The sequence below is a fragment of the Loxodonta africana genome, chromosome 1, assembly GCF_030014295.1.
Source record: "Loxodonta africana isolate mLoxAfr1 chromosome 1, mLoxAfr1.hap2, whole genome shotgun sequence".
NCBI classification, from domain to species: Eukaryota; Metazoa; Chordata; class Mammalia; order Proboscidea; family Elephantidae; genus Loxodonta; species Loxodonta africana.
The window spans coordinates 2,177,989-2,191,829 of record NC_087342.1 but is presented as its reverse complement, the minus strand read 5'-3'; the positions used below and the strand labels follow the sequence as shown (position 1 = coordinate 2,191,829).

The 13,841-nt window shown below is 38.1% G+C and overlaps 1 protein-coding gene across 1 annotated transcript in view; it reads left to right on the top strand.

Moving 5' to 3' along the window:
- CFAP44 (cilia and flagella associated protein 44) overlaps positions 1 to 13,841 on the top strand; it is a 148,161-nt gene that overhangs the window by 69,181 nt on the left and 65,139 nt on the right. Inside the window, exons 19-20 of the mRNA XM_064280501.1 lie at positions 8,052 to 8,197; positions 8,711 to 8,981. Coding sequence (XP_064136571.1) covers positions 8,052 to 8,197; positions 8,711 to 8,981 — 417 coding nt within the window. The remainder of the gene's footprint in view (positions 1 to 8,051; positions 8,198 to 8,710; positions 8,982 to 13,841) is intronic.

Here is a 13,841-nt window from a genome sequence, read left to right as displayed (position 1 = left end):
TTTCTCACTCTGTGGGCTAGGAATCCCACTGCACCGTCTCCTGCCAGTCCTTCCTGCTGCCATTTCTCTGCCACTGCTTCTCGCTGTTTACAGTGTTACATCTCTCTCTCTGCCTTCTGGTTCCGGGAGCTCTGAGAACAGGGATCCAGGGTCCAAAGGACGTGCTCCACTCTTGGCCCTTCTTCCTCAATGATGGTGAGATCCTCTCTGGGATGGCTCATTTCAAGCCCAGTTAGGTGCCACCGAGTTGGTTCCAACTCATAGCGACCCTATGAACAACAGAATGAAACACTGCCTGGTCTTGCGCCATCCTTGTAATTGTTGCTGTGCTTGAGCCCATTATTGCAGCCACTGTGTCAGCCCTTCTTGTTGAAGGTCTTCCTCTTTTTCGCTGACCCTCTGTTTTACCAAGCATGATGTCCTTCTCCAGGGACTTGTCCCTTCTGATAACATGTCCAAAGCATGTGAGATGTAGTCTCACTATCCTTGCTTCTAAAGAGCATTCTGGCTGTACTTCTTCCAAGACACTTGTTCATTCTTTTGGCAGTTCATGGCATATTCAATATTCTTCACCAGCACCACAATTCAAAGGCATCAACTCTTCTTTGGTCTTCCTTATTCATTGTCCAGCTTTCACATGCATATAAAGTGATTGAAAACACTATGGCTTGGGTCAGGCACACCTTAGTCCTCAAGGTGACATCTTTGCCTTTCAATACTTTAAAGAGGTCTTCTGCAGCTGATTTGCCCAATGCAATGCATCTTTTGATTTCCTGACTGCTGCTTCCATGGGTGTTGATTGTGGATCCAGTAAAATGAAATCCTTGACAGCTTCAATCTTTTCCCCATTTATCATGATGTTGCTTATTGGTCCAGTTGTGAGGGTTTTTGTTTTCTTTGTATTGAGGTGTAATCCATACTGAAGGCTGTGGTCTTTGGTCTTCATCAGTAAGTGCTTTAAGTCCTCTTCACTTTCAGCAAGCAAGGTTGTGTCATCTGCATATTGCATGTTGTTAATGAGTCTTCCTCCAATCTCTATGCTCCATTCTTCTTCATATAGTCCAGCTGCTTGGCATATTTTCTCAGCATACAGATTTAATAGGTATGGTGAAAGGATACAACCCTGACACACTTTTCCTGACTTTAAACCATATGATATCCCTTTGTTCCATTTGAACGACTGCATCTTGATCCATGTCCAGGTTCCTCATGAGCATAATTAAGCGTTCTGAAATTCCCATTCTTTGCAATGTTATCTATAATTTGTTATGATTCACACAGTTGAATGCCTTTGCATAGTCAATAAAACACAGGTAAACATCTTTGTGGTATTTTCTGCTTACAGCCACGATCCATTTGACATCAGCAGTGATATTCCTTGTTCCATGTCCTCTTCTGAATCTGGCTTGAATTTCTGGCAGTTTCCTGTTGATATACTGCTGCAGCCACTTTTGAATGATCTTCGGCAAAATTTTGCTTGTGTGTGACATCAAGGATATTGTTAGATAATTTCCGCATATGGTTGGATCATCTTTTTTGGGAATATGCATAAATATGGATTTCCTCCAGGCAGTTGGCCAGGTAGCTGTCTTCCAAATTTCTTGGCATAGACAAGTGAGCACTTGCAGGGCTGCATCCGTTTGTTGAAACATCTCAATTGGTATTCCATCAGTTCCCAGAGCCTTGTTTTTTGCCAGTGCTGTCAGTGCAGCTTGGACTTCTTCCCTCATTACCATCAGTTCCTTATCATATGGTACTTCCTGAAATGGCTGAACATCAACCAATTCTTTTTGTATAGTGACTGTGTATTCCTTCCATCTTCTTTTGATGCATCCTGCATTGTTTAATATTTTCCCTGTAGAATCCTTCATTATTGCAACTCGAGGCCTGAATTTTTTCTTCAGTTCTTTCAGTTTGAGAAATGCTGAGCATGTTCTTCCCTTTTGGTTTCCTATCTCCAGGTCTTTGGACATGTCATCATAATACTTTACCTTGTCTTCTCGAGCCGCTGTTTGAAATCTTCTGTTCAGCTCTTTGTCATTTTTTCCTTTTGCTTTAGCTACTCGACGTTCAAGAGCAAGTTTCAGAGTCTCTCCTAATATCCATGTAGGTCTTTTCTGTTTCTCTTGTCTTTTTAATGACCTCTTACTTTCTTCATATATGATGTCCTTGATGTCATTCTGCAACTCGTCTGGTCTTTGGTCATTAGTGTTCAACGCGTCAAATCTATTCCTGAGAAGATCTCTAAATTCAGGTGGGATATTCTCAAAATTGTACTTTGGTTCTTGTGGACTTGCTCTAATTTTCTTCATTTCAGCTTCAACTTGCATATGAGTAATTGATGATCTGATCCGCAGTTGGGCCCTGGCCTTGTTCTGACTGATGATATTGAGCTTTTCCATCGTCTCTTTCCACAGGTATAGTCGATTTGATTCCTGGGTATTCCATCTGGTGAGGTCCATGTGTATGGTTGCCATTTATGTTGGTGAAAAAGCTATTTGCAATGAAGAAGTCGGTGGTCTTGCAAAATTCAGTCATGTGCTCTCTGGCATCATTTCTATCACCAAGGCCATATTTTCCAACTACTGATCCTTGTTCATTGTTTTCCAACTTTCACATTCCAGTCACCAGTAATTATCAGTGCATCCTGATTGCATGTTCAATCAATTTCAGACTGCAGAAGTTGGTAAAAATCCTCAATTTCTTCATCTTTGGCCTTAGTGGTTGGTACATAAATTTGAATAATAGTCTTCTTTGGAGGCGTATGGGTAGTATCTTATCACTGACAGCATTGTACTTCATGATAGATCTTGAAATGTTGTTTTTGGCAATGAATGCAACGCCATTCCTCTTCAAGTTGTTGTTGCCATCGTAGTAGACCATATGATTGTCCGATTCAGAATGAACAATATCGGTCCTTTTTAGCTCACTAATGCCTAGGATATCAATGTTGATGTGTCCCATTTCATTTTTGACGATTTCCAATTTTCCTAGATTCATACTTCATACATTCCAGGTTCTGATTATTAATGGATGTTTGCAGCTGTTTCTTCTCATTCTGAGTAGTGCCACATCGGCAAATGAAGGTCCCAAAAGCTTGACTCCATCCACATTATTAAGGTTGACTCTACTTTGAGGAGGCAGCTCTTCCCCACTCATATTTTCAGTACCTTCCAACCTGAGAGGCTCATCTTCTGGCACTATATCAGACAGTGTTTCTCTGCTATTTATAACGTTTTCACTGGCTCACTCTTTTCAGAAATAGACTGTGGGGTCCTTCTTCCTAGTCTGTCTTAGTCTGGAAGCTCAGCTGAAACCTGTCTGCCATGGGTGACCCTGCTGTATTTGAATACCGGCAGCATAGCTTCCAGCATCAGAGCAACACACAAGCCCCTGCAGTACAACAAACTGACAGATGTGTGTGGGGACCAGTCCCCTTGGTGGACCACAGTTACCCTATTTGCAGAGTCCCACCCAGTCGCTTGGGTGGGAGTTACAAGACAATGGCTAGAAAAGCCAGGAAGTGGCCTGTAGTGTGATGGATTGCTTTTGTGTGGTCTTTACCCTTTATATATTTTACAAAACAATTATTGATGTCTATTTTCATGTGGAGTTCAAAGGATAAATAAGGCATGGTTCCTGCCCTCAGGAAATTTTCTCATATCATGAAGGAGAGAGGCACAAAAAGAAGTAACTGTAATATAATGTAATAGAGTTCCAGAGTCCTGAAAACATAGATACAAAAAAAAAAAAAATTCATTTATTTAACAAATATATTTAGTTCTTAATCTTAGGGTTGCCAGATAAATATTACATGGGACATATTTATACTTATATTTTTTGTTTATCTGAAATCCAAATTTAAACTGGGTGTCCCGTGTTTTTGTTTGTTGAATATGGTAACCCTACTTACTTTGTAAGGAGTCCTGGTTATGCAGTGGTTAAAGCACTTGACTGCTAACTGGAAGGTCGGTGGTTTGAATCCACCAGCCGTTCCATGACAGAAGGATGTGGCAGCCTGCGTCTGTAAAGATTACAGCCTTGGAAACCCTGCGGGGCAGGCCTGCTTTGTACTATAGTGCTGCTGAGTCATAATCGACTTGACAGCAACAGGTTTTACTTAGTACCTGGCACCATTCTAAGTAACTTACCCTATAAAATAAGTGCTATTAGCATCTCCATTTTAGACATGAATGAGCCAAGGCATGGAGAGGTTAAGTAACTCACCCAAGCCCATATAACTAGTAAGTGGTAGAGCCAGGATCTGAGCTCATGCAGTCTGGGTCCAGAGTCTAGGCCCATAACCATTATGCTACACTAGCAAGAAAGGTAAGATATACTTCACAGAGGTGGTAGTGCAATCTCTGCTTAGTCCAACTCTTTGCCAACTCTTTTTCTACATCCAAGTAGATGCTGGAGATAAACAGTTCTCACTTTTAAAACATGAGCACAGTTTCCCAATCAGTACTCACACTGCAGGTGGTTCTACTGCCCAACAGTGTTCACTTTCCCACTTCTCAAAACTATTGGTTCAGTTTTCTTCACCCTTCGAATATTTTGTACCTTCCCTGATTCTCCAATGATAACCTCACACTTCACTGAGAAAATAAAATTATTCAGATGGGAATGTCCTCATTGTCCCACAATCAGATATAACACCCTATCAGGATCCACGCATGTTTGGAGAGCTTTGCCTCTTGTTATAGTTAGTGAATGGTTCCCAGCCCCTTTCCAAGGACTCTCTTTCCATATGGCTTCTTGGTCTCATCCCTTCACACTTACTCAACTATTTTCCTCCTGAAACTAACCACTTGCTATCCTGTATCATCAGTTTCTCTCTTTTTGCTCAGTTCCTGTCATCAACACATAAACATGCCTTAGTCTACCATGTTAAAAATCCTGCCTTAACCTCTCTTTTCCTTCCTTCTACTGCTGCTTTACAGGAAAACTTGAATGGCTTGTCTGTAGTTATTGGCTTCATTTCAGTTCCTATTTGGTCTTCAATCTATTCCAACTGGGCTTCTGTCCGTACCACTTCACCGCACCAGTGACCTCCGTATTGCCAGTTCAGTGGTCACTTGTCTGTTCTTTTGAATTTCAGAAACATTCAATAGAGTTGACCTTCCCTTCATAAAACACTTGTCTTCCAAGACACCACACTGTCCTGGCCACTGCTTTTCAGCCTCTTTTGCTACTTCTCATTTGCTGAACAAGCCTTAAAGTCCAGGGTGTGGTATTGGGCACCCCCTTTTTGCTAGGTGACTTCATGTAGTCCTGTGGCTTTAAATATCACTTACATGCCAGTGAGCCTCAAAATTTTATCTCTAGTCCTGACATCTTCCCTAAACTCCAGATGTGTATATCCAACTTGACATTTTCACATGGCACCTCCAAATTAACATGTCCCAAACATAACTCTCAAACCACCTTTACTCCATGAAAACCTCTCCCATCTCCATCACAGTATGCAGGACAACCACCCATCCAATTACTAAGCCAAAACTCTGGGAGTCATTCATGATCCTTTCCTTTCCTTTTCCTTCTGATATCCTTGTATTGAAAGGTTGTCTGTTGTAAGCAGCATGTGGTTAGGCTTTATTTAAAAAAAAAAAAAGATCTTATCATCCATTGTCTTTTAATAGAGTAATATGTCCATTTATATTTAATGTAATTACTGATATATTTTAGATTAAATCTATCATCTTATTATCTCTACGTGTCCAACCAATTGTGTATTCCTTTTTTTTAGCCTCCTGTTGGATGATTAGGTGGTTCTACCCCCCAGCCCCCCAGATTTCTCCTTCTTTTAGGCTATTATACATTCTTTTACTATTCTTTTTAGAGGTCATCCTAAAGGTCATACTATGTGTCCTTAATAAAATCTGTTATAAACTAATTATCTTACTAGTTCCAGAGAAAAAAGGATCTTAGAACACTTTAGCTTCATTTATCCTCCTTCCCTGTTGTATTTTATTTTTATTCCTAGAAGACGTTTGATTGTTGTTTAATATTGTCAATATTGTTTTGGTTTATCCTTTTTCTTGTTGTTCATTCCTTTCTACATCTTTATAATTGCAACCTCTGCCTAAAAAATATCCTTTACTGTTTTCTTTAGTGTAGGTCTGCTTGTGGCAAATTTTCTCTCTCTCTTTTAAAATATTTTCATTTTGTCTTTATTTTTGCTGGAGATTTTCTTTTCAAAATTTTGATGGTGTCTTTTTCTGCCTTTTGTCTTCTACTCTGTTAAAAACCCAGTTGCATCTTTTTATTTTTTAAGGTTAACGCATCTTTTCTCTCTGGTTGCTTTAAAGAAAAAATTTTTTTAAAGGTGTGCTTTCTTCAAATTTATGTTCCTAGGAGCTCATAGCACTTTTTGAATTCTAACATGTTTTTATTCAGTTTTGGAAAGTTTTCAGCCATTAAAAAAAAAAAATTATCCCCCTAATATTGCCTCTGCCCCATATTTTTATTCTCTTCTTCTAGGATTCCAATTTTATGTATGTTAGACCCTTTTGGCCATATTCTCTATGTATCTTACAATCTTTTTTAAAAAATTTTTTGTATCTTTATTTTCTCTGCATACTGATATCTGTTCCAGCTGTTTAACTGTATCTAATTGATGTTAAATTGATTGATTGGATTTTTAGTTTTCATCATTTCATTTTTCAGTTCTAGAATTTCCATTATTTCTTTTTTTAGGTTCCAGTTGACTGCTAAAAATTCCTATAAAAAAAAAACCCAATTAAATTCCTTAAGCATATTAATCATAGTTATTTTGAAGTCCATTTTGAAATCTTCACTATTGATATCTTTTGTGATTCTTTTTTTTCTTTCTTTTTTTTCCTTTTGAGTTTTAGTTGTCTTTTTTAGCAAGCCTGGTTATTTTCTATTGAGTGATAGATTTTGTGTGTAAAAAATTGTAGAGATAGCTTAAATTTCTGTATTTTGTTATTATCTTCTGGAGAGGGTTTACTTTTGGTTCTGGAAAGCAGCTAGAAATCTTAGGTCACTTTAGCTGAGTCAGTGAATAATATGATTGAAATTAGCCTTTACAACCTCTGAAGGCTCATCTATTTCTAGTTTACTCATAGCTCTAGGGTATAGCACTCTAGGGTCCCAACAGAAAGCCCAATTTGTTTACAATGATCTCTTCTCCCTGGAAATTCTTTCCCTCTTTCTTTCTTGATGACACTGCAAATATCTATGCTCAGTCTCTTAGGCTGTCAGCTGCCACTTTCAGAATTGGCAGTTGCCTCAGGGGAAGAAACAATGTTAAATGCCAGGCTCACTTATCTTGGCTTCCCTTCTCTTCTGGAGCTTGCGATTTTGATAGCTCTCCAATGCATTCAAATGTACTTTCTAAAAAACGTGCTCTAGTTATTTTCAGTGGAAGGGTCTGGCTAATGCAATTTAGCCTGCCTTTGTCATAAGTTGAAAACTCAGTAATTTGATTTTCAGAGGGGATCATTTTGTTACCTTCTGTTTCTTATTTATTTGTTGTTGATAAAGATGTTTTGGCCCTTATTTCCTTTAAGGAATCTCTGGTTTACATAGAGAAAGAAAGCAAGTTGGAACTGGAGCAGTATAGCTCTTCCAGATGATCACTTGTCCTCACCATAGGATAAGTTTTACCCAAATAGCTCTTCCTGGAAAATTAACAGTGTTTAAAAGTACCCTAGGCTGAAAACTAGCTGTGAAAACAAAGACCTGAAAAGACCTATTGTTAAACACTGCCTATTCATAATAATATTTGAAATAAAATGGAATTCAGCATATAGTTAAAAGTGATATTGCTGTTGTATTACCTTTTAAGGAAAAGAAAATCACTGTAATATTTTTATCTGTTATAATTGTACATTTGCATATAAACAATGGAGGTGTTTCCTAAAAAATAAAAAACAAATCTATCTATAATCATAGAAACAGTATAAAAGTAGATGTTTTAAAACCTCTATTTTGTATTTTAAATTTTGAAACAATCAAAAAATCTCCACATGGTCATATGTGTCTCATTGTCCACTGCCGCCCTCTCTGTTATTTATCTTTTCCAGGGTGGCTATGACGCTGGCTTCCTGTATCACTGTGAGTTCCCCCCATTTGACAAAAATCGTGATATCACAGAACAGAAAGATGAACCTTTTGATTTCCGTTTTCTTGAGGGTACAGAGGATAATCCCATCCAATCTATCACTTTCAGGTAAACAGAATTTAAAAAAGCTTAAAAAATCTTATATTCCATTAGTATATATGCTTTTGTCCATCATGGGTCTGGTCAGTTCTTATTGATTCATCCAGATGGAGGGTTACTCAAACAATGTTTGCTTAGATAAGCAAATGAATAAATGGTATCAAAGCTAACCCTGAAACCGTATTTCAATCACCCATCAAAAATTTGTTTATCGCACAACTGAATTTTATGGATTTACCTGATGTTATTTAAAAGGATGCTATTGCATGGTTAGATAATGACGGGTCACGGTTACAGTGATTCTGTGGACATCACAACTTGAATCGTTAGGCCTTAATAATGGAGAACTGAGCGTACGTGCCAGTCATCCTTCTGAAGATCAGATATATAAGAGCTCCAGATTTCAAACTGGCTTTTTTTCCTCTACCCAATTAAAATTTTAGTCACTTGTCATTCAATTTAAAATTAAACATTATTTTCAGATTAGTATGAATAACAATCTATTTTCTTTTTGTTTCACAGCCTTAATCGAATTATGATGTTTTGTGGAATGGAAAACGGAGCCATTCGAGTCTATATCCTAAGTCAGAATGACTTTTCACTGACCAGTATGGAGGAATACTGGCAATTCAGTATGCATGACAATGATTACGGGCATATTAAAAACATCTCCACTAGCTTTGATGATCGTTTCTTGGTGACTGGTGGAGCAGATAGTAATATCTTTGTTTTCAACATTTTTTCTGAATTAGCATTAGAGAAAGAAATCAAAGCCAAAGTGCCATTGCCCAGGGTACGTAGCTAAGGAGGTACCTAGCTGATGACAACAAAAATAAAAGCTTTATTTTAAAATAGTGATGGTAAGATTGCCCATATTTTTTAAAAACCAAAAACTATTTGGACACATTCATTTTATAGGCTAATCTTACTACCAGTATTATAGATTTGACTTTTTGGTGCTTGTATATTGAACGTTAAAGGTGTTGAATTCCCCTTATTTTAAAGTTATAGAACTCCCCCAAATTAAAGAAGAATATAATAAATTTTCTATATCAGTCACTTCCTTGATCTAAGTTTCTGTTTTTCAAAATGCACATTTTTTTTTAAGATATACATTTTACTTTTCATTTATTTATTCATTCATTGAAGGGGCAAGCATGGAACTTATACTACACTGTTCCTTTGAAAGGGGCTGTAAAAGTACTATTGTCTTTAATATTAGAATAGACAGTATGGGTTATGATAAAGATTCAGTGTAAATTTTTCTGTTCTTTGGCAGAATAGATTATAGACTTCGTGATGAAGATTGAGGGTTCAGATCCCCAAAATATACGCTTTGCCCTGTCACAGGACCCAAATTTTCTATTTTCAATGGTTCCTTTGGATAAAGTCATGACTTAATAACCATTAAAATTTCTCCTAAAGATTAACAAAGTGTATTTGAAAGACCGTTGTCAAAATTCTGATAACACATTGATATCCCATTTAGCAGATAGTCAACTTCAAAAGCATACACAAAGATTGTAGGGAAGATATGAGCAGGTAAATTAAAATTTCAGTTAACATCAGCAAAACTTGGAGTATGGACTGCTGTCTAAAGAGGTCCAGATCAAGGAGAGAAGTTACAGAAGTGGAAAGTGTGCGAACAAGAAGAAAACCTTTATCTTCCTACCTAGTGCCAAGTGTCTTTCTAGAAAACCATATTGTATATGAAAAAATCCATTCCATATTTTTATAATAGTGCCTTTTTATTGATGACTGCAATCAATATGTCTTAAAACACTGCAGCAGATTCTGACTGAAGAAGGAAAAATCTGAAATAATTGAAAGAAAACAAAGCTCTGCCTAGGTCTGAGGCCCTTAACCTTATTGTTCTTTTTTTGATTTTTGTTGTGCTTTAAGTGGAAGTTTACAAATCAAGTCAGTCTGTCACACAAAAACTCATATACACCTTGCTACATGCTACCAATTGCTTTCCCCCTAATGAGACAGTTTGCTCCCTCTCTCCACTCTCTTTTTGTCTCCATTTTGCCAGCTTCTAACCCCCTCTACCCTTTTATCTCCCCTTCGGGGAGGAGATGCCACCATAGTCTCAAGTGTCCACCTGTTGCAAGAAACTCACTTCTTACCAGCATCCCTCTCCAACCCATTGTTCAGTCCAATCCCTGTCTGAAGAGTTGGCTTTGGGAATGGGTCCTGTCCTAGGCCAACAGAAGGTCTGGGGGCCATGACCACTGGGGTCCTTCCAGTCTCAGTGAGACCATTAAGTCTGGTCTTTTTATGAGAATTTGGGGTCTGCATCCCACTGCTCGCCTGCTCCCTCAGGGATTCTGTGTTGTGTTCCCTGTCAGGGCAGTCATCAGTTGTAGCCAGGCACCATCTAGCTCTTCTGGTCTCAGGCTGATGTAGTCTCTGGTTTATGTGGCCCTTTCTGTCTCTTGGGCTTGTAATTACCTTGTGTCCTTGGTGTTCTTCATTCTCCTTTAATCCAGGTGAGTTGAGACCAATTGATGCATCTTAGATGGCTGCTTGCTAGCATTTAAGACCCCAGATGTCACTCTCCAAAGTGGGATGCAGAATGTTTTCTTAATAGATTTTATTATGCCAATTGACTTAGATGTCCCCTGAAACCATGGCCCCCAAACTCCTGCCCCTGCTACACTGGCCTTCGAAGCATTCAGTGTATTTGGGAAATTTCTTTGCTTTTGGTTTAGTCCAGTTGTGCTGACCTCACCTGTATTGTGTGTTGTCTTTCCCATCACCTAAAGTAGTTCTTCTCTACTATCCAATTAGTGAATATCCCTCTCCCACCATCCCTCCCTCCCCCCTCTGGTAACCATCAAAGAATATTTTCTTCTCAGTTTAAACTATTTCTCAAGTTCTTATACTAGAGGTCTTATACAGTATTTGTCCTTTTGTAGCTGACTAATTTCACTCAGCATAATGCCTTCCAGGTTCCTCCATGTTATGAAATGTTTCACAGATTCCTCACTGTTCTTTATCGATGCATAGTATTCCATTGTGTGAATATACCATAATTTATCCATTCATCTGTTGATGGGCACCTTGGTTGCTTCTAGCTTTTTGCTATTGTAAACAGTGCTGCAATAAACATGGGTGTGCGTATATCTGTTTGTGTAAAGGCTCTTATTTCTCTAGGATATATTCCAAGGAGTGGGATTGCTGGATCATATGGTAGTTCTATTTCTGGCTTTTTAAGGAAGCGCCAAATCAATTTCCAAAGTGGTTGTACCATTTTACATTCCCACCAGTAGTGTATAAGTTTCCAAACTCTCCACAGCCTCTCCAACATTTATTGTTTTGTGTTTTTTGGATTAATGCCAGCCTTGCTGGAGTGAGATGGAATCTCATTGTAGTTTTGATTTTCATTTCTCTAATGGCTAACGATCGTGAGCATTTCCTCATGTATCTGTTAGCTACGTGAATGTCTTCTTTTGTGAAGTGTCTGTTCATACTTTTTGCCCATTTTTTAACTGGGTTATTTGTCTTTTTGTAGTTGAGTTTTTACAGTATCATGTAGATTTTAGAGATCAGGCACTGATTGTAAATGTCATAGCTAAAAACTTTTTCCCAGTCTGTAGGTAATCTTTTTACTCTTTTGGTGAAGTCTTTGGATGAGCATAGGTGTTTGATTTTTAGGAGCTCCCAGTTATCTAGTTTTTCTTCTGCATTCTTAGTAATGTATTATATACTGTTTATGCCATGTATTAGGGCTGCTAATGTTGTCCCTATTTTTTCTTCCATGATCTTTATTGTTTTAGGTATTCTGTTTAGGTCTTTGATCCATTTTGAGCTTGTTTTTGTGCATGGAGTGAGGTATGGTCTTGATTCATTTTTTTGCAGATGGATATCCAGTTATGCCAGCACCATTTGTTAAAAAGATTGTCTTTTCCCCATTTAACTGTTTTGGGACCTTTGTCAAATATCAGCTGCACGTATATGGATGGATTTATGTCTGGATTCTCAATTATGTTCCATTTGTCTATGTATCTGTTGTTGTACCAGTACCAGGTGTTTTGACTACTGTGGTGGTATATATAATAGGTTCTAAAATCAGGTAGAGTAAGGCCTCCCACTATGTTCTTCTTTTTCAGTAATGCTTTACTTATCCAGAACCTCTTTCCCTACCATATGAAGTTGGTGATTTGTTTCTTCATCTCATTAAAGAATGTCGTTGGAATTTGGATTGGAATTGCATTGTATCTATAGATCGCTTTTGGTAGGATAGACATTTTTATAATGTTAAGTCTTCCTATCCATGAGCAAGGTATGTTTTCCACTTATGTAGATCTCTTTTGGTTTCTTGCAGAAGTGTTTTATAATTTTCTTTAAGTCTTTTAAACCTTTGGTAAGATTTATCCCTATGTATTTTATCTTCTTGGGGGCTACTGTAAATAGTATTGATTTCGTGATTTCCTCTTTGATGTTCTTTTTGTTGGTGTAGAGGAATCCAACTGATTTTTGTACGTTTATCTTGTATACTGATACTCTGCTCGACTCTTCTATTAGTTTCAGTAGTTTTCTTGAGGATTCATTAGGGTTTTCTGTGTATAAGATCATGTCGTCTGCAAATAGAGATAATTTTACTTCTTTCTTGCCAATCTGGGTGCCCTTTATTTCTTTATCTAGCCTAATTGCTCTGGCTAGGACCTCCAGCACAATGTTGAATAAGAGCAGTGATAAAGGGCATCCTTGTCTGGTTCCCGATCTCAGTGGGAATGCTTTCAGGCTCTCTCCATTTAGGACAATGTTGGCTGTTGGCTTTGTATAAATACCCTTTATTATGTTGAGGAATTTTCCTTCTATTCCTATTTTGCTGAGAGTTTTTATCATGAATGGGTGTTGAACTTTGTCAAATGCCTTTTCTGCGTCAGCTGATAAAATCATGTGATTCTTGTCTTTTGTTTTCTTTGTAGGATGGATTACATTAGGAAACCCTGGTGGTGTAGTGGTTAAGTGCTACGGCTGCTAACCAAAGGGTCAGCAGTTTGAATCCACCAGGCACTCCTTGGAAACTCTATGGGGCAGTTCTACTCTGTCCTATAGGGTCACTATGAGTCGGAATCGACTTGACGGCACTAGGTTTGGTTTTGGTTTTGGATTACATTAATTGTTTTTCTAATGTTGAACCATCCCTGCATACCTGGTATGAATCCCACTTGGTCATGATGAATTATTTTTTGATATGTTGTTGAATTCTATTGGCTAGAATTTTGTGGAGGATTTTTGCATCTAAGTTCATGAGGGATATAGGTCTGTAATTTTTTTGTGTGTGGTGTCTTTACCTGTCTTTACCATCAAAAGAAGATGGAAGGAATACACAGAGCCATTATGCCAAAAAGAATTAGTCGATGTTCACCCATTTCAAGAGGTGGCATATGATCAGGAACCAAGAGTACTGAAGGAAGAAGTCCAAGCTGCTCTGAAGGCATTGGTGAAAAACAAGGCTCCAGGAATTGATGGAATATCAATTGAGATGTTTCAAGAAACAGATGCAGCGCTGGAGGTGCTCACTCGTCTATGCCAAGATATATGGAAGACAGCTTCCTGGCCAACTGACTGGAAGACATCCATATTTATGCCGATTCCCATGAAAGGTGATCCAACCGAATATGGAAATTATAGAACAATA